At 37.8% G+C, this 21,365-nt stretch overlaps 1 protein-coding gene across 1 annotated transcript in view; it reads left to right on the plus strand.

The window, feature by feature from the left end:
* ptprt (protein tyrosine phosphatase receptor type T) overlaps positions 1 to 21,365 on the plus strand; it is a 334,210-nt gene that overhangs the window by 300,844 nt on the left and 12,001 nt on the right. The window contains exons 25-33 of the mRNA XM_046028632.1: positions 2,324 to 2,409; positions 4,198 to 4,234; positions 4,708 to 4,805; positions 6,073 to 6,189; positions 12,784 to 12,938; positions 17,311 to 17,446; positions 19,582 to 19,731; positions 19,984 to 20,157; positions 20,353 to 20,484. Of these exons, the coding sequence (XP_045884588.1) occupies positions 2,324 to 2,409; positions 4,198 to 4,234; positions 4,708 to 4,805; positions 6,073 to 6,189; positions 12,784 to 12,938; positions 17,311 to 17,446; positions 19,582 to 19,731; positions 19,984 to 20,157; positions 20,353 to 20,484 (1,085 nt within the window). The remainder of the gene's footprint in view (positions 1 to 2,323; positions 2,410 to 4,197; positions 4,235 to 4,707; positions 4,806 to 6,072; positions 6,190 to 12,783; positions 12,939 to 17,310; positions 17,447 to 19,581; positions 19,732 to 19,983; positions 20,158 to 20,352; positions 20,485 to 21,365) is intronic.

Here is a 21,365-nt window from a genome sequence, read left to right on the forward strand (position 1 = left end):
AACAGCTCAGCTCCAAAGATAATGTTTGATAGATGACATTAAAATAAAGGCTATGGCTTAAATTGAAGAAGACCCATGTCCTAATAACACTATTAACTTAATCAACTGACTTTAATAATATGATTTAATCCTATACTATGGTATAATACTAATACTATACCAATATTATGCAGTTTGTAAAAGTTGTGATCCTAGTCGCGGTTAGCATGTTAGCAAGTATAGCGTTAGCATTGTTAATCTCAAATCCACTTTTACCTTTTTACAGATGTTTTATCTACATCTCAAGGTCTTTATCTGTGAATTGGTATATTCAGTGGTGTTCCAAAGGATCTCGTTTTCAAAATGAGTTCTTGGCAATTTTCTGCTACTTTGATTATTTTGTCTCCACTGGAAGCCTCCTTTTGTTCTAGCCATGAATAGACAATTCACACATCTATTCAAGATATTCACCAAAACAAAAATGTTAACGCCTACTTGACAAAATGATTACCCCCAAGCCCACACTATAAACATAGAGGAAATGGGTTACAATTGTAGGTATGAGTCATTGACCACACAGTAGATGCTCACATAAAAGCTCTGTTTCCGAGGCACAGTTTCTTTTTGAGGAAGATGAATTTGAGTTTTGATTCAAATTGGGTAAAAAAAACAAATCCTGCTTCTACAAAGTATGTTTTAGCTATATTGTGTGTGTAAAGCTATAGGCATGGCAGTTGTGTTGTTGCATCTAAACACATTTTCAGAGAATAATTAGCTTTTGAAATGCCTACTTGTGAATTTCAGGAGGTAAAATTATTCAAAAGCAGAAACCTGAAGCATTGGCGCAAAAATGTTGATCTAATTTTCTAACACAGTTCAGATGTCTTCACTGCAGACTCGCTTGCAGGCTAACCGCAGCCAGCTCACTGTGCACTTGCTTTAAGCACTCCACCCCGCTGTAGCTTTGCATCAATCAGTAAAGTCATATGCATTAGCATTTCAATGACTTCAAAGAAACACAGAGGTGATCCCTTTTTTATTTCTCCCCTCGGTTGCCAGTTTCTTTCTTCCCATCCCCCCTTCTCCTAGCACTCATTCTCTTTTGTCCTCATCCAACCTTATACTTGCCAACTTCTGCTCCACCTCATCTTTTTACCTCTTTCTTACTCCCCTCTTCTCGTTTTCTTCATTTCATCTCTCATTCACCCACCTCCTCTCTGCTGTTGACTTCAATCTCTCACATTTTTTTTCCAAAAATTTGAATATATCTCAGAAAATGAAAAACATTAAGTATGAATATCAGTGCAAGAAAGACAAATGATGAGAATAAGAGAGAAAAACATAGATAATCAGATTAAATCATGTCTGCTTCATTTGCAATCAACTGCCGTTGTGACTAAACCAAATCACTGTCTGTCATTAACCATAATCATCCCCATACGGTCCTAATGCTGTGGATGGCTATTAGAGCTCCAAACAAACTAAATGAAATTCAGAGGAAAGGGAAAAAGCATATTTAATTTTGATGACGTGTAGTTTGACAATGGCTCTCACCACTGATCCATGGTTGTGCTATGTGAAATGCTCATAGATATCATCTGTTATTTAAAACAGGTCATGTGTAGTATTTATTATCCTTTTTTCAGTGGTAATATGCAAGATCTTTGAGTCATTACAATTATTAAGGTAATTTTACATTTCTTTTGTGTGCACTACTTCAGTCACCTTCCTTGTCAATTATCCAACATGGGATTTTACACCTCTAAAACATCCAAGCAAAAGTATGTTCTTTGAATTTAAAACAACAAGGGAGAAGAAGATGCAGTTTTAAACCATGTTGACATTCGTCTGATTTCTGCAAATAACCAGTGGTAATAAACAGCTTCAAGGTAGAGTGGAACATATTGTTGTAATTGCGGAGTATCTCTTCTTGGGAGTCACCAGGAAGACTATGCAAAGGGTTTCAAGTATTTAAGAGTAACTGGAATTAAAATAGAGACAATAATCAAAGAGTTTCAATTTGTGGTCACACTGTTGCAAGATTATGGATTATTTGGCAGTATATAAACTAGTATTTGCTGATAAAGGCAGCTCATTATGGAAACAGTGTTTGCCCCATCATCCAGACTTATACAAATAATATTTATTATAAATTCATGGATAAAAGTGAAGTACTGTATATGCTCAACCAAGACATTGCTTTGATAGTCATAATTTGCAGGACTGCAGGTTGCTTGGTAGGTCTCATAACTTTGGGCCTGGTTAGTTGATTAGTTCCCCCAGTTAGCTGCTCCGATCTGTGGGTAAATGTAACTTTAGGCCTGTTGTATTTTTGTGCTATCTGACCCCTCAGATGATCACACCAGGGTCCGACTGCAGCTGCTCGATGGAGACCCCCATTCTGACTACATCAACGCCAATTATATTGATGTAAGTGTTTATACATTCACACAAACACACTCACACATTTATACTTTGAAAGGGATAGTAGATAGATTGTAATCTGATACACTTTGTTAAATTCAAAGAATATTTCCAAATGGTTGAATAGCTCTCTTAAAATAATCTAGGTTTCATGCACAGCAACAGATGGCATTATGGCTCATGCACAGGAATGATGGGTGGAGGCAGTGTGAGAGACAGTTCTATACACCAGCACATTCGAATGTGCTGGTTTTCAGGCACTGTGAAGAGGTACAGATGGCAGAAGAACAGCCAAAGAGGAAAGGTCGGAAGAGTATAAACAGAGAAGAAAGTTGTATGACAATGCAAGGGCAAAGATGTTTCAACACTGGAGAAAACTAAAAGAGATATCACATATTCACATGCATCAACCCTCACACATATACACTCACTCAGGATACTGCAACAAATGGAGCCATCTGAGCTGCATTTCTTAAATAAATACATAAATAAATCTAGTTGCTGGTAAAATCATCAGAATACTAGAATGATTCTTTTTTCCTCCCATTAAGCTGTCTGCCTTCAATACCCTTTTCCCTTATTAACTCTGTCCCACATTCCCACTGTTGTCCTGCTCTCCCTACCTTTCCCATCCATCCATTTGTTTCCTCCTCCTCTTCTCTAAGTGCTTCGCTTATCACTTTAATTTCTCGCTCACAGATGACTGTTATAATGGTAGTCTTAATGAATTATTATAATGCTTATTTTTAATCAGTCTCCACAAACAAGATAGTTTTTTTCAAGAAGAGGAGGGGGGAATTGGAAAACTAAACCAAAACAATACATCTCCTCAGTGAAGATACTCAGAGCGTGGTCTTAATGACAATATGAAAGGGACGTGTTTTTATATCAACAAGGTTATCCATCTCATTGGAAGGCATTGGGTGTGAGGAGGGGTGTGCAAGGACAAGGGGGGAGAGTCATGCGCTTTTCATCTGTCCTATAGTGGAAAAATTAAGATCCTGCTATTATTTAATTTGATGTTTATTTAGAAAACGACCTTCAGTTATGCCTCTGTGTGGAGTGAAGGGACTGGGAGGGAAATGGGACATATTAACAGGGGAAAAGGATGGGAGGACGAAACTGAAGTGAGAAGGAAGAAGGAATAAGTTAGTCCATCTGCTTGATTGATAGAAGGGATGAGAAAAAGCAAGATAGAAAGAGAGGAAAGGAGGGAGGAAGGTGGACATAAAGGGAAGCAGAAATTGATTGAAAGGCGGAGTAAGAAGGAAACAAGTGAAAGAGGAGGGGATAATTAAAAAAGGAGAAAAAGTAAGGACTCACTTCAGCAGGAGAAAGGGAGGAATAAATGATGTAAGAGAGAGGAAAAGATGGATTAAGAAGGAACAAGAGAAGCAGGCTGTGAGACCAACAGATGTAGAAATGAACAAAGTAAAATGGGACAAAGCTAGAAGTGAATGAAAGGAGACAAACTTTTACAATTGGTTGTAGGGAGTTTATATGTTGATTTTGAATTGCAATATAATATTTTACCCTTTTGGGAAGACACAGAAAAGTGGATAGCCTGGGAAAAGAAAGAAAGAGAAAGGAAAAGATGAAAATTAGAAAGAGAAGATGGAATAAAGAAAGAAAGAAAAGAATAATAAAGTGAGGGAACAGGAAAAGTAACATACTAAAATAGAGAAAATGAGGACAATTTAAAGGAAAGAGAGTTAGACTATGGTTAGATAAAGAGGGAGATGACGAAAGTATGGAGACATTGTTTTATGCTTCACTTTTTTTTCTGTCTCATAGGGGTACCATAGACCCAGACATTACATCGCCACACAAGGTAATTAAACTAACATGATGAGTGTGTGTGAGAAGGCTGTATGTGTGATTCTACATTTGTGCCGATACAAGTGTGTGTTTGTGTGTGTGTGTGAGTGTGTGTGAGTGTGTGTGTGTCAGCCACCTGGTAAATGTCGTCCTTCCGGGCTGGAAGGCTATTACCACAACCTCCTAAATCTAAACCGCCGTATAAAATCCCCCTGACAAATTTAAGACCCCATTACCTCAAACCCCCGAACCACTATCTGGGATTGATAGTGTGTGAGTGCAAGTGTGTGTGCACACGTGTGTTTCCCTGTTTATGTGTGTATGTTTCCATGTGCGCCGTGGTAGTCAGTATGTGCTTTCAGTGGTGACGTGATTTTTACGTGACGTTGGAGTGAATGTGTGTTTATACATTCATACACCTGTGTGCATGTGCTCTGTATGTGTGTATCAGTATGCATATGTCTCTAATTTATGTGGGTGTGTCAGGGCCCATGCAGGAAACGGTGAGAGATTTCTGGAGGATGGTCTGGCAGGAAAACTCAGCCTCTATCGTCATGGTTACCAACCTAGTGGAGGTGGGCAGGGTGAGTTCATCATCCAAGAGATTACAAAATGTGTGTATGTGTGTTTGATGAAGAGATCTAATAACCGTAGAGGTATACAGTTACATAAGTCATTAATTCAAGTTTTTTTGTCTTTATTACAGTTACAGTCCAATCAAAAATAGAATGATATCTTATGGCAGATCATTTCATAATACCCCAGTAAAGTTGCAAATCTAGTTTATAAAAGTATACCTAGGTCAGAACCATGGATAAGTATAACAGTTATCGAGAGAGCAAAAGTTTGAACTGCTAGACAAGTTCCTATGTCTAAACATTTATATATATATCTTGTTATCACATTCCAAACAGACTCATATGAGTTCCAAAAATGTAAAGTAAAAGTTTAGTTTAGTCAATTAAAGTACTTGGTTTCAGCGGACCTTTATGTGGTTTGACTTAAGTCACCAAGTTACCCAAACCTTTCTGAAACGGCAGCTCGCTTTTAAGAACTGCATTAATGACAGAAGATGCTGTGTCAGTCAATTTTAAACTTTGTTACCTGTGTACATGTCCAAGAAGTCAGCGTTCTCCAGGAGAAATCTGGTTGGGTATTCTCTAATCCCCTACCACAGATCATGAGAACCAAATTTCTTGTTTACACATTGTTTAAGAAATCAACTTGATGGAGAAAGCCGACTGTAACTCAAAACATAAAAGCATGTAAAGAAGAAAACCAGAAACAAATAACACTGATTGTTGGTGGGGATGGTGAACCCTGGTCCCCAGTTTAGTCAGATACTTTGTACTCCAACCTATCCAGCAACATGTCCTTCCTGGGGAGTTTATGTGCTCATATAAGAACATCACGCCTATCCCTGCTTTGCTGGATTCTGAGAAGGTGGAATCAGATATTTCACTGGTCAAGACAGGTAAAGATAGTAAAATAAAGTGGAGCTGGGGGCAGTAAACCAAATAAAATTCCAACAGATTTGTAACCAAAATATTTCATCACTCCAAATATCTGTATCCAAATGTGTAGTCTAATTACAAGTGGTATTATCACATCTGGCTCCACAATAATACAGCCTTGGCTTTTCTTTCGTGGGAGCTTATGTGACTTTACAATGTTATCCAGTAATTTCAAATCAGTAACTTTCAAATGTCAAATAATTAATGTCTATTATTAATCTATTAGATGGTGATCATCTTGACTTCTGCTTCATCCCACTCTGTTAATGCTCTTTCGGTGATAATAACCAGCATGCAAATTTAACTACATTGTAAGAATCTAAATGGTCTTTTCCAGGTGAAGTGTGTTCGTTACTGGCCGGATGAGACAGAGGTTTATGGAGACATCAAGGTGACCCTGATAGAAACAGAACCACTTGCTGAATACGTCATACGGACATTCACTGTCCAGAAGGTAAACGAGTAAACATCATCAACCAGAAAACAAACGGAGACCTTGAATTTTTAATGCATCTGTTTATAATATAGGGACCCCAATATGTCATATGGATTTCAATTATTCCCCCAAAAAACAGAAAAAAGTGGTAAATAAATGTGACAAACTTTGATGTTATATCAATATATTGTTGGTCTGGTTTACAGAATACTTCCCACAAGACCTCAGATGGGATTTAAAACCCTCTCATGCCCTGTAGATGCTCAGTTACCCTCATTGCTACATGTTACTTATCACTTCCATTTTCTGTAAACCCAAAACCTGGATTACCATTACATTCATTTCATTGAGGGAAGCAAGCAGTGTTACTTGTTTGTTTCTCGGTGTTTAAGAGGAAGATTGAAAGCATAATTGCGGCCCTTGTAATCAGGCAGGAGGAAAAAGACAAAAAGTGCAAGTGGAACAATGTACCATCCTTGCTGTGATACTGTTCTCCAGTGCTCTGTGAATGGAAAAACAGCAGAACTACTTCACAATAAGAGAAAAAGATCCATTACTTTGCCTTTCTATGTTATATCCCCCCCCCCGTTTAACATTCTACTTCTCTTTCTTTTTCGTTCCGGGTAATGATTTCAGTGGATATATTTAAGACTTATATTTAATTATTAGAAACAGTGTAGTGTTGTCAGAGAAGTATACAGTACACTGCTACATTCAAATCCTGTAGTATCTAAAATGACAAAAAAATAGTCAATAGTGGCAATTCTTCATTGTAGTCGATAACGATTAATTCTTACATTAATGTACAAATATAATACGCATTTATTATCAGACACCTGTAATACCTAAAATGTTGCTCTTTTCCTGCCTCGTTTTGTCTCACTCTCCCGTTTTCCTCCATCCTGTATTTCCTTCCCCCTTCACTTGTGCAAAAGCAGCTTATGAAGACAAGTCTTCAAGTCCACGCTGTCAGCTCGTTTAGCAAGCCATTAATCCATACCACCTCTATGTGTGTGTTTCTGTGTGTGCATGAGTACTTTAACATTCAAAGGAAAGCAGATTTTAAAATGCCTGTCATTCTGCAGTATGCATTAATATGTACAAACACACACCAGACACACACAAAATTCTCCATCTTTAAACTACAGTGTGTTCTGTGATTGTGTGTTTGTGTGTTTGTGTGTGTGTGTGTGGGGGGGGGTGATGAATGTGAAGAACAAAGAGAAAGTAAGACAGAGGGGGAGAGAGAGTATATTCAGGTTCTCCACGACAGTTAAATAGCTTTAATTGCAGGGAATAATGAGAACAGGATCTTAATGAAAAGGTTTATTAATGGCACATTCAAGGAGATTAACCAAGCACTGAGGACAAGAGAGTAAGACTCAAAGAAAGAGTGTGTGCCCGTGCGTGCGTGTGTGTGTGAGAGAGAGAGAAACAAACAAAAAACAGACATATCCCAAGACATTTCAGACATTCATGTCTGAGTGGATGGTAACATAATTTTCCATTTCCAATGTCAAACTCAGCACTGAAATGAACCGAAATCCCACTCACACAGAGCAGTGTCTGAGTCATATAATCCACATGATCATATCATCATGATCATATCCACCACAGTTAGACAGTGATTTTCCTGATCTGATCTTATCCAGATCCTGAAAGCAGGTCGTCCCAGAATCCCAGACAAACACCTGGCACAAAAAAAAGCACAGCCTTTTAGTCCAATATGTAGAATGTAAAATACATTTTTTAGAATTTGTACTAAACGCAGTTTCTCAGTATTGTTTGGACCCAACAAGAAACTTCAACAGGGTTTAGTTCACCCGATGGACCACATCCAAAACAGCAGAAGAGTAATCTGCTCTATGGCGCTCAGATCTGGAGAAACCAAACAATTGCATGCGTGTACACAAATCTACTGGCCAAAAAAGACAACTTTGAAGACCACATCACGTACACATATTAGACAGATTAGACAGATGGTTTGAGAGATGTGTATAACAAGCTTATGTCAAACTGGAAAAACCCTGCCTGAAGTGGGTTGAAACGCTATTTGTCTAACTGTTTACAATGCTTAAAACCCTCACCACCTCTCTGACTGTGTTCAGATGTGGATGTGAATAAGAATAGGCAGTCTCTTTCTTTATTTGGGCTAGGTTGTTGTGAGAAGATGAAATACAAATGAGGAAGGTCCTGTTTGAGTAATACAAAGTAGTGCTCTCACTGAAATGAACGGGGAGGCTGTGCTTAAGCAGCACCTGGCAATCAAGCCATATTTTCCCCCAGAAAACAGTTGTCCTTTAACTACAAAGTCTGAGTAAGACAAACTTAATAGAGCAACACAGCACAGTTAGTCTGTCTTAGTTAAGGTTTCGAGATAAAGGTCATGGATTCTGTTTTGTTGTCAGATAATGATTTTTTTTTTTTTTTACTCTTTTCCTTTACCACAACAATCAATATGTGTTTCTCATGGATCTTCCCATGGATCTCAAGGACTTGTAATAGGACTGTGAGCCATTTTGCCACGCCCATGCACAAAAAAAAATATTATACGTACATTTTTTGCGAGAATTTTGTGCAAAGTTTTGTTAGTATTTTAGCATGTTTTATGTGCTGTATTAGCAGAAAGAAATTCCTTCAGTTTCAATAAGGACCTCACATGTTTCCTGCTCGGGCCCTAATAACATAATAATGGTAAATGGTAAATGGCCTGTATGTGTATAGCGCCTTTCAAGTCTTTCCAACCACTCAAAGTGCTGACATTCAGCCCATTCAGACACATTCATAGACTGATGAGCAAAGGCTAAATTGCAAAATGATCACCAGAAACGGAAATTAACTCATTCACATCAATGGAACAACCATCGGGAGACATTTGGGGTCAGTGTCTTGCCGAAGGACACTTCAACATGCAGACTGGGGAAGCTGAGAATCGAACCACCAACCTTCCGATAATTTGACTGTTGCTCTACCCCCTGGGTCACAGCCACCCCAATAATAACAATAATATGTTAAAACAGAGTGTCTACTGTATGCAGCGATTCCTACACATGCTTTATTTGGACGGGCTGCCCAGGTATATTAACGGTGGCGACCCATTTTAGCATTTTGCAGAGAAACACAAATAGAGTTGTTATCTATTACGTTACGAGACACAGACACAGTGGATATTTGACAAGCATAGTCCAGGTAAAGTGACAGCGAACACAACAATGCAGATGTCATTCGTTAGCTACAACGTTGGTTTTGTTTTCATAGGCTACGTGTAGAGGCTACATCATTACCAAGCTTACTCCACATGTGGCGCACATGTGCTGCTGTTAATGGAATCACGGGTGGTAAAGTCCAGAAGACAAATTCTGTGTCTTTTGCCGACTTTATAAAACATACTGCTGATCTAGTAAAAAAGTAACCTCTCTGAAAGGTAGTCAGAGAGGTTTGTACCTGTATTTGTGAGATAAAGCATTTAAAAAATAGTCATGAGAAGCTTTACTACTAAAACAATGTGCATTTTCTGATAAGACAAATAACAACAGGACAAGTAATAGGACTATGGAGAATGTTTGTCTGGCTCTTACTTGTAAAACCAAAAGCTGCAAATGCATTTTGAGAATGAATGTTGACTACAGAACAATAAAATGTTATTTGTCAGTCATTCATTGAAAATTTGTTTTGAGAAGTGTAACATTTAAAGAACGGCGTAAAAAGCACCAGAGATCATTTTCCACTTTCATAGTGAAGAAAGGTTCTACAGTATTCCATCACCTATTTCCATCATGTCAAGCACCTTAATGTTGTTGTTGTTGTTTTGGGTTTTTTTTCACCGACCAGTCATGGAGGCCCTGGCTGCCGTCTATCGATTTAGAGAAGTAATTTCAACATCACAAGAGAGCAAATCAATTGGAAGTCAAGTTATCAAATCACCTCGTGGTTTTCTGGGTTTGATTTTTCTCCTCTTTGCTCCCACCTTTCTCTCATTCTCTTTGTTTCTCTGGTTCTCTCCTCTCCTCTGTCTCCTTTTTCTTTGTCACATCTGTCACTTAATCCTTCTCAAAACCACATTTCCTCTGTCTCACTTTATCTCTCATTACCCACCCTCGTCATTGACCCCTCTCCCCCTACCCACTCACAGTCTGTTTCTTGACCCCTCCCCCATTTTTCTCCTCCTTGTGTTATCCTTGCTTCTCAGGTTATCATAAGGCAGTCTGCCAAGACAAACAATTCACTACAACCTTGTCTATCTACCAGAGCCAGAATGGGAGCCGCAATAACAACAGTTACCTTCCAGTTCTATTCTTAGAGAGTAAACTGAAGAGGAAATGGGTCCCTCCATTTAAGCTCCATTAAGTTTAGAACAGTATAATGGAATAGAATGGTTTTAATTATTAAAGCAGAAGCATGTAGTGTTGTGGAGGAAAATATAACCACTGCAAGCTGAAGACAGGGTCATACATATCCTACACAAAGTCCAGGGAACTTGAAGCAAGTCCTCTTAGCCCTAAGACTAAGCTTAGTTTCAAGGTGTGTCATTGTAAATGGACTTGTATTTATATAGCGATTTTCTGGTCTACTGACCAGTCAAAGTGTATTACAACACATAGCCTACACACACACAGTCATACACTGATGGCGGAGGCTGTCGTCACTGTCAATCAAGGTACCAACTGCTCATCAATACAGCGCTTTCTATCCAAAGCACTCACTTGATACTAAGCTGACCCAAACAAACACACTTGATGACACAGCCATCTGGAGCAATTTGGCCCACTCAAGTGGACTGGGATGAGCTAGGAATCGAATCCCCAATAACTAGATGAGCCTCTCTACCATCTAAGCCACAGCCATCAAGGGTATATTTAATTATTTAGTCATGGATAAGAGAAAAAACAAACTTTCATTGAAATTAGACACACCATAATCAAAACAATCACTCAAGTTTCACCATGTAGATCAAATTCAATCTTCCTATTTTTTTCATGGGGAACAATATCATTCACTGGGCTGAGAAAATCACATAAATGACCATTTTATCCCTAGTTCATAAAATTATTACTAATTGAAAAAAAAGTAGACTAATCATGTCTTTAAATTTTCTGACTTTCACCATGGAGTGCAGAATCTCTAGTGATGCAGAACAGAAGTTTTTGTGTATCTTCATCCGCTTAGTACAATATGCTGCCACCTCATTTTTGAGACATTATGTCATTGTCCCAGGGAGGCACTCTGATGTAAGACTTAATTGCCTTTCTATTAAGCATCATAACTTATCTTCAGTTTCTTAATACTATCCCCATTGTTAGACAGGAAAGTATTTACCAACCCTTTGTTTCTCTAAAGTTCATCATTAAAATGTCAAGATGCTATCTCGTGGACTGCCACATTGGATGCTTGTTGCCATCTCATTTTCCTTTAATCTCCATTGTTATATACCAAAATGTCTCTTTCTGTATCTCTTTCGAAGAATAGCCAAAATAAGTGGTGTGGAGCCTAATTTATTCTTTAACTTGGTATTTAAAAGTCTTTATTTTCAGCAAGCAGTTTCCTTAGCTCTACTGTTGAAGTGAATGTATTTTGGTACATCATAAAATTCTACTTTTCTCAAAAAAATTTAATTGTTTAATAAATGCAGATTCCATTGCCTATTTTTTTCTGAGTTGTAAGAAAACAGTATTTTGAAGCTTCCTGATATCTGTGAGTACTTGTGATGTCTTAAAATGCTAAAATGCATACAGAAATGAGCCAAAATAACTGTCAGATATGTAAAATATCAGTGTAAATTGTGCATCTTAACTGAACCATGGCATTTCCTCCTGTAAGTCTTTCCCAAAAGGACCATCATGAGATTTGTAAAATCAATTAATCTTTTTTTTGGAGCCAAAATGGCCATCGGTTTCCTCAAATCTCCTCTGTAAATTAGGCAAATGAGCCAAGATAAGTCTTCCTGTCTCTCATTCCCAGAAGTGGCCCCAAGTGCCATCTTGACATCCACAAGATTGATTTATTTTCCATCTGAAGCCAAAGAGGCAGCATGGCCCCTAGATTCTTGAAATCCCTGCTGTAAATTAAGCTGCTGAACCATGATATGTCTTCTTGTCAGTCTTACCCAAAAGGGCCATGCTAAGATTTGTGAGATCCATGCATTTGTCATCATCAAGAGACAAAGTGGCAGAATTCAGAAACGTTTTTATGGAAGGTTTTATTGGACTGTAATATTTGTAACCCACAGAAAACAATCCACAAATGTGGACTATGATGCGCAAATATTTCACTATCCACAAATATGTATTTTTACATCTGTGATGTGTAAAATCATATCCACAAAAATACAGAGTGACACGCAAAACAGTTTTTGCACATTTGCAGATTGCTTTCTGTCAATTTGTGGGTCATGTTAAATTTGTTTAGAAGTCACTCGTGGATATGATTTTACACATCACAAATACATGTGTAAAATGTACATATTTGTAGATAGTGAAATCTTTGCGCATCATACATTTGTGGATTGTTTTCTGTGGGTTACAAATATTAAAGTCCAATAAAATCTTCCATACGTTTTCAGCAATAGCCATGGTAAAATTTGCAACTTAGGTTTCTCTCCCGTGTGTTTTTCAGAAGGGTCATCATGAGATCCGGGAACTCCGTCAGTTTCATTTCACTAGCTGGCCAGACCATGGAGTTCCTTGTTATGCCACTGGACTGCTTGGCTTCATACGACAAGTCAAGTTCCTCAACCCGCCTGATGCTGGGCCTATAGTGGCACACTGCAGGTAAGAACACAGACGCACACCTACACACAGGTTTTGTACAGAAAATAAACCTAATTCCCTGATCCTATTGGTCAGTGGCTGCACAGACCAGACAAGGACAAACAAACACAGCCACTCGCTCAGTTATACAGCTCTTGGCTCTTGCCTTTCACCAGCATGGCAAGAGAGCAAAGGATTTTGCCAGGCCAGTATAACACAAACCAAATAAATAAGCACAGGGATTGTTGGTTTTGGTTTTGGTTTTGGTTTGGGTTTGCGTGAAACGAGCATGTTATTGACTTAATAGTTCCAAGATTAAATCCTTGGCAGTATGTGTTGTTCTATAACCACCCACCCTCATACACACATACATACATAAAGACAGACAAACACACATGCACATAGAGTACTTACACATAACCTCAAAATATGTCCTCATCAGTAAATACAACAACATATGTGTTTAAATGTCTGACACAACCAGTGTTTAGGTTTACCTGACAAGGGCTCTAGCAGCAGTGTAACAGTGACACATATCTGTCAGGAACAGAGGCAGAATTACTATGCCATTGTTATTAGTGCCACAAAAGGTCAGGTTGGATGAATAGGTCAGCAAACAGTGTGCATTAGCCACAAGATAACCACAGCTCATTTCCTGTCAACATTGGATTCTTTTGACGATGACCACAATCATTCAATTCAATTCAATTCAATTCAAAATAGCTTTATTGGCATGAATGTGTAACAACAATATCGCCAAAGCATCATACATACTACATAAGAACAATCATTTTTTCATCATTCATCGTTCTTTAACCTTCACAATGTAATTCTTGTAACCATGGCCACTCAAACCTTAACTAAGTAGTTTTTTTGCGCTCTTACAAAACTAAACAGCAGTAGCAGATCAGAAAACAGTGAGATAAATGAACGGTCATTTGAAAGGTTACTGAAGGCACTGACAAATGATCTGTTTGTGGAGATAGATAAGTAACTGTTACACTGTATGTGCAATGACAAACATATTTTGTTGTTTGTTTTGGAGGAGTGGAGTTGTTGGCTAGATCACTGAACAGGTACCTCATTCAAAAGATATTTCTTACAGAGAATGGCAGAAAGAAATAAACAGACCTGATAACAACCCTGAAAATCTCCTTCTTTCTTTCTCTGTCAGCCTTTCCTCTGACACTCTGTTTTTCTTATTCCTTTTCTCCAATTCATGTTTCCCTCTCAATCCCACAGGTTATCAGTGCCAATATGATTATACAAACACGCACACACACACACATACACAAACACACACACTATTCGCCTTGTATATAAATTAGATAGTGTTAACCTTTAAAACGTATGGAACGGAGAGGAAAAAAAAAGGAAATGCACCTTCCACCTGACTTTCATCCACACCACCATCATCCACCAGGAATAGAGGAAGAAAAAAAAGTGACAGTTTTAAGATCCCCATGGCGACAGTATATTTAACCTTGATGTTCTGTTCTCAAAGGGACATAACAGTTCAACTCTGGGGTCAAGTTGTCAGCAGGCACAAGCTTTAAAAGGTCAGCACTTTGAAAAGCTATGAAAAAATCTTTGGAGTAGATTCTTAATATTGACATGAACATATGAAATGAATGTATTACATTGTTGTTTCACCATAATGCAACACATAGCTTTGAATTGGTGACAACACAGGGTATTAAACCCCTAACCTGCCATATAGTGCTTGGTAGAGACAAAGGACCCTCATACAGTTACCATACCCATTTCCAAGTGCTCCATTCTTGCAACTAGTTTCTTTGCATGTTTCTGCCCATTATCTAGTGTGTTCTTTTTATATAAATGTCACTAGTGTTTAAATATCAGCTACGTCTTACATTGAGAATGTTGCTATTCCAAACCTATCTCCTAGAAATCACATATAATACTAATCTGGAACAGCAGAATGCTGTTTTTTCATCAATGTAATGAGGAAATGTTTTAAATAGAGGTTTCTGCTGAGTCCCGAATTGTACGTATTTAAAAAACAATATATTGCATTTTTTGTCGCACATCCCAGTCAGTATATCTACACTTTCAATACAACTAAAGCATGATTAACTAAAAAACTAACTACAAAAATGTATTTTTGTTTACACCACATGTTACAGGTTAGGAAAAGATCATCATCTTTGTTAAATACTCAAAGTATGCAGTGACATGAAGCACTAGAGAAGGCATGTCTTTTAATAACATGTAATCAAAATCACAACCTATACCAAGTGCTCAGTATGCATACACCAACCACTCTGATCACTTCCCCAAAACTTGCATCCCATGCAAAACATAGCAACTTCCTTTATTAGTTAAAAAAAGTTGTCACTGAACTTAATCCAGACAGCAATTACACTTACCTAAAAATATATAAAGAAATATTTTGCTAAAACATTGTCTTGATATGTAGTGTATAAATGGAACATCTAGGAGACAGGGTTGTCCCCTAGAAATTCTCAGAGTCTCTCAGAAGCACTTGAATGCGTCAAAAAGTCAGAGTTTTCAACAAAGTCTCTGCTCTTAGCTCTATTACATTGTGATAATAAATGGCTGTGACAATAAATTAATAAGGTAAGTTGTTCACTGTGATTTTTTACCTAAGTTGATTTTGCATGTCCATATACCTAAACAGTAAAAGTGGTTGTTTGTCAGCGACTTCCAAAATGACCCATTTTACTGTTCTGTTTCTGATCTGCTGTACTGATCTGAGTTTATAGTCTTGTTAAATTTAGCTAACTAAATAGACTTGTTTTTTGAAAAGAATATTGCCATGGTTAAATAAAATTTTATTGTCGACTTGGAACAAAATAAATTAAATTACATGTTTTTATACCCTCGCTGGGTTTTCAACTAATAATCTGTGGACCGCAGTGCATAGGAATTTGGATATTCCAAATTTTTCAGAAAAATTTAACTTACTTAGTTATTGTTACTTAATCAGTAGTAACAACTTTTTTATGTGACAACTTTTAAAAGCCTTCAAAAGCAAAGGAACAAAGTGGTGCACCTAAATATAGCATTACCTTGTCTCATGGCCTCCAATTGCTCCAATGGAACATACAAAGACATACAAAAGGACAAAGACAGATGGGTAATTTGATTAAAAAAAAGAAGTATACACATAGACAGTATGTGGAAGAAAGCAATGGACAGTCAAACGAGGTGAGCAGACATGTAAACAGACAGCTATAGTAAAAGTATGTGGACAGACAGGCAGGAAGTTATGGCAGTCACTTCCAATTTCCGGGGGCGCTCTGACGCTATTGGCCTGTGTCATGATGCTTTGAAACAGACACATACACGCATGCACATGCACACAGGGGCCCAGCAGTATTCTGGTCTCAACATTAATCACAGAGGTTGACAGGTAATCTGCCAAGGCGCTCCTTCCTTTTCTCTCTCTTTCTCACTTCTATCTTTCCTTCTCTCTCTGCTCTTATCTCCCTCCCCTCTCTCCTTATGTTTATCTCTCTCTATCCCTCTCTCTAGCTGTCTCTGGGAACTGTCAGGGGGATTGCGAAGTGAAAGATAGGTTTTTCCCCTCTCTCTTCCCATCCCTCCATACCTTATCCTCTCAGTTCCCTCTCCATCCATTCCTTTTCCCTTGATCTCTCCCCTGTGACGACCACTTCTATCACTCCCAATCACTAACCTCTTCACAGCATTCCCTCTCTCTGCGCGTCTCTCCCTTGCTCATTCAATTCATCCATCTATCTGTCCGTCTTTTCTCTCTAGGCATTACAGTTGAGGATGTGTCGCTTTAACACCTGACATGCGGTATTAAAGTCTGTACATGTTTGTGTGTGTGAGTAAGAGAGAGACCGAGAGAGACTCCACCCACAAACTCAACTATGTTTATTTCAAACACCACATAGGCCATCAGTTTTTCTCAGACAATCACTGAAGTGTTAAGGGTTTGCAACATTTCCTGAATATAATATGACACCTAATGGGAAAATGTGACACCTATCAGTATTTACAGACTGTTCTGATCAGTAGAAAAATAGCATGGGTTGTTTGTTCAAATACTGAAAATATGTTTACATTTCCTGACAACTTTTTTGGTGAATAATAAATGTTCTTTCTACGTAGTGAAGATGGGAGTTGTGTAATATTATTATTCCTCCATTAAATGTATTAAACCTATATAAATAAATAAAAATCAGTGATTGTCACAATCACATAATATCATAATGTTAGTGTAAAAGGTTTAATGTTAGACGGCAATTTGGCCTGTAGACAGTCAATAACTCAAATAAATAATAAAAACGAAAAAAATCATAGGCCTAGCCAAGGACTGAGAAGTTGTAGTAGTAACATTTATTAGATAGTCAATAGTGTGGTTGATTATTTGTCTCTACAGTGCTGGTGCAGGAAGGACGGGCTGCTTCATTGCAGTGGACATTATGTTGGACATGGCAGAAAATGAAGGCGTGGTGGACATTTTCAACTGCATACGAGAGCTGAGATCACAACGAGTCAACATGGTCCAGACAGAGGTTGGTGTAAATTTGCATTATGCACATCCGACATGCACACTCGTTTCTTGGACAATCCGATTTTTGCAAAACTTACACTGCTCAGGAAGGCTAATGCACTCTTGATTTTTTTTTTTTTTTTTTTACAATGAAGTATGTAAACTTCCAATTCAAGTAAGAGGAAATCATCAGTAGCTTATAATTATTGTATATATTATGATATTAAAATGGTAGCAAAACGTAATGAAATGCTTTATAGCAAGAAGTATTTGCTGTCTGTAGTTGAGTATGAGAAGCAGGAGCATAAAAAGAGAGAGTTTCTCAGTTCTTCTTGCAGTCTTATATCATCCATCCCAATCAGTTTATCAATATTAAACATCCCCTGAATAATAGATGAAGCTAGTGCAAACACACATATACAGTATACACAAACTGTCTAAACCAAACACACGCACATACACACATTCAAACACACACAGACTAAGGATTCTTTGTGTAAGTGTGTTGCAGCTCTCAGCTCATGGTAAGGAATATATTGTGACATGCACACACAAACATATATAAACACATACACAAACGCATTCACACTGAAAGTTTGTTTTTGCATTATTCTTGAGGTTTTCCAAATAGTAAGTTGCCAAAAGATAGTCCAGAGGCGTGCGACCTCTGACATATATAGCAATTGTAAGTCGCTTCATATAAAAGCGTCAGCTAAAATGAATAAATATAGAGCTAAGTCAACTGAGTAACTGAGCTAACTAGCACTTATACAGTGATGACCATACTGCTGTCTTAAATTAGATCCAAGGGCCAAGCTTAATCAGTAGACCAATCTGCACCACAGGAACAAGCAGAGTCAAAATGTGATCAGTTTTCCACATGATTTCTTGATGTTTATTATTCTATATCCTTAAAACACAGAGGTTACTTTATATCCTTTACACAGTGTCATAATATGTTCTAATTTTGTACTATCAATCATTTTTAAAACATCTGCGTCTTCAAACGTTTGGTATTTCATTTTGGAACAGAAGTATTCATTTCTTCTCTAAGCTACCTTAAGCTGACCTAATCCATCCCGCCTCTGCATTCCATTTGTACTGCTGATGAAAACCTTGCATATCCAAAAAGTCAACTTTACTAGGAATAAAGAAAAACAGCATCATTTTCAGACTGACAGCTCAAGCTCGGAGCCTGAAATTGACTTTTGAATGGGTTTCAGAAGTGCTAGAATCAGGAAAGTTACCCGGGGCATCACTTTGAGTATTTTTATGTGACAGCAATGGTATGAAAGCAAGTTACGTATGTATGTGTGTGTATGTCTGTGCGTATGTGTGTCTGCACTTGAAACCAAGCTAAATGCATCCTGCCCTGCCTTTTAAATATGTGTGGGAGCAATTTGTGTCAGTGTTGAAGCCGCTTGACGCTATTATAATCCTGCTCCGCACAACACAAAGCAATTAATCTTTTAAAAGGCACAGGGGAAAGGGTGTGTGTGTGTGTCTGTCTGTCTGTCTGTGTGTGTGCGCGCTGTTGTATTTGTGTGTATCTGTATGTCACTAGAGTAGGTAATGGCCAGGAGAGGAAATTTCAGTTTTCAGTTATGCTTCTGAAACCCTCCTCCCCACTCCAAGGGCAACAATTAACATAGAAAGAGACTGAGTGATAAAGTCGGACGCAAATTGAAAATGTGTGAGAAAGCAGACAAACCAAAATGTGATTGAAAACAAGGAAAAAAAAATAAAAAATAAAATAACTAGATAAAACTAGAAGTGAGAGAAAGAGAGAGAGGTTAATTAACATGCACAGTGGCTGCTGTAGCTGATGGAGGCTGATGCTGTTACCAGCAAGCTAGTTAGAGCACAAAGAGCACACTTCATCCAGAGCTCAGAAACACTGCAGAGCAAGGCACTACTCTTTTTTAATTCACTTTCAGGCTGCAGAGAGAGCACGAACACAGGCATGATTAATTCAAATGCAAAAAGCAAACAAAAACTGTGTTCACAATGAAATGTTTGAGTTTGTCAGGCACTTGAAAAACACACGATGCAACTTAACCAAACAACATTCACAAAGGCCAAAGATTTGTCTTTTTTTCCAGAAAAGAACATTTCACTACACCATTTATTTGATCAATTACTTTTGCCATGTTGCAGGAACAATATGTGTTTGTTCATGACGCCATCTTGGAGGCATGTCTATGTGGGAATACAGCCATACCAGTGTGTGAGTTCAGAGCCATTTACTACAACATTAGCAGACTGGACCCACAGACCAATTCCAGCCAGATTAAAGATGAGTTCCAGGTAAGCACACACACTCTTGGTTTAATCTTTTTTGTGGAGCATGAACAATCTTTACTCAAAAACAAGTTAAAATAAGTTCTTCACTTTTTCCTTATGTAATTCTCCAAAGTGTGACTGTGGACGTCTTTGTCCTCAAATGTGGACTAAGTTCTTTGGTCCAATCTCCTTTGCTCTTATATTATTCACTTATCAGGTTATCTTTTTAGAAAAGTAAAGTTAAAGTAGGTTAATAATAAACTATGTTTCTATCAGACTCTAAACATAGTGACCCCAAGAGTCCGTCCAGAGGACTGCAGCGTAGGTTTGCTACCCAGGAACCACGACAAGAACCGCAGTTTGGATGTTCTATCCGCAGACCGATGCCTGCCTTTCCTCATATCTGTGGATGGGGAGAGCTCCAATTACATCAATGCTGCATTAATGGATGTAAGTGTATACTTTGGGATGTCAGTTTGTGTTTATTTTCTTTTTGTAGAATGTTGGTTTCTGTTCTTTAAAGTTTTATTTTTTACTTACTAGTGCTGTAGAGATGCCTCGATGAATTAGCATTGCTCTGTTCACTTGTTTATTTGTCTTGTGCTTGCTCCTGTAATTTAATTCTGATCCATCTCAACACTCCAGAGCCACAAACAGCCAGCGGCCTTCATTGTTACCCAGCATCCTTTGCCAAACACCATGGGCGACTTCTGGAGGCTGGTGTTCGACTACAACTGCTCCTCGATTGTAATGCTCAATGAGATGGATGCAGCACAGGTACAAACATACAAACATGCTCACACAGATACACATTTATCCCATATCTGTTTTCCCTGCTGTTGCCTAACTTAGTTTCAGAAAAACACCAGACAGCCAGGAGTTGACACATCGACTGGAACATCACAGAGCTTGATCAATATACCCAGAAACAATTTTTTATGAATGTAAATGTGTATTGAAGGTCCTTGGAAGTACACTCTGACTACTGAGGTTAGTTTCATAAAATCATTGTGCTGACCCAAAAACAATAAAAACACAAAAATATAAGTCAATTGCTAATTTATTGCATTGTATTAATTAATTAATTAATTTTATGTATTGCAGCAATACATACATTTACAAATCTAGAATGCTAAATTAATAATCAGCATATAATCAGTCATTAACAGAATTCCACATGACACAGGATTACAGGGTTATCAGAAATTTTAAACTAGTTGCATAGAATGGGAAAATGCAACACATAATTGTAGCACCACATGTAGTCAACACATTCTAACACAGATTTAGTTACCAAACACAATCACCCCGTGTTGATTGTGAATTAGTAGTGGATTCTCACCTGATACATGTCTAGCATTTTAAGTGAATAAAAACCTGGTTGAAAAAAATATGCAGTATTATTTCTCTTGTGTGTCTTGCACGTGTGTAGATGAAAAATATGGTAAAAATTCTGTTTTCATGTGTTATTTTCCAGCATATCGCCTTTATCTCATTTAAATCTTGCATATAGTATTATATTCCAAATGTAGATAACTCTTTTATCATGCCTTAGTGTGGAAGTATAAAAACCTGAAAATTGAATTCATATTGAGCCATGGAGGTGATAATCTTCATAATCAATGAAGTGAACTCAAGGTTTTGTGAAAACATCCTTC

This window comes from Micropterus dolomieu, linkage group LG18, assembly GCF_021292245.1.
Source record: "Micropterus dolomieu isolate WLL.071019.BEF.003 ecotype Adirondacks linkage group LG18, ASM2129224v1, whole genome shotgun sequence".
Taxonomy (NCBI): Eukaryota; Metazoa; Chordata; class Actinopteri; order Centrarchiformes; family Centrarchidae; genus Micropterus; species Micropterus dolomieu.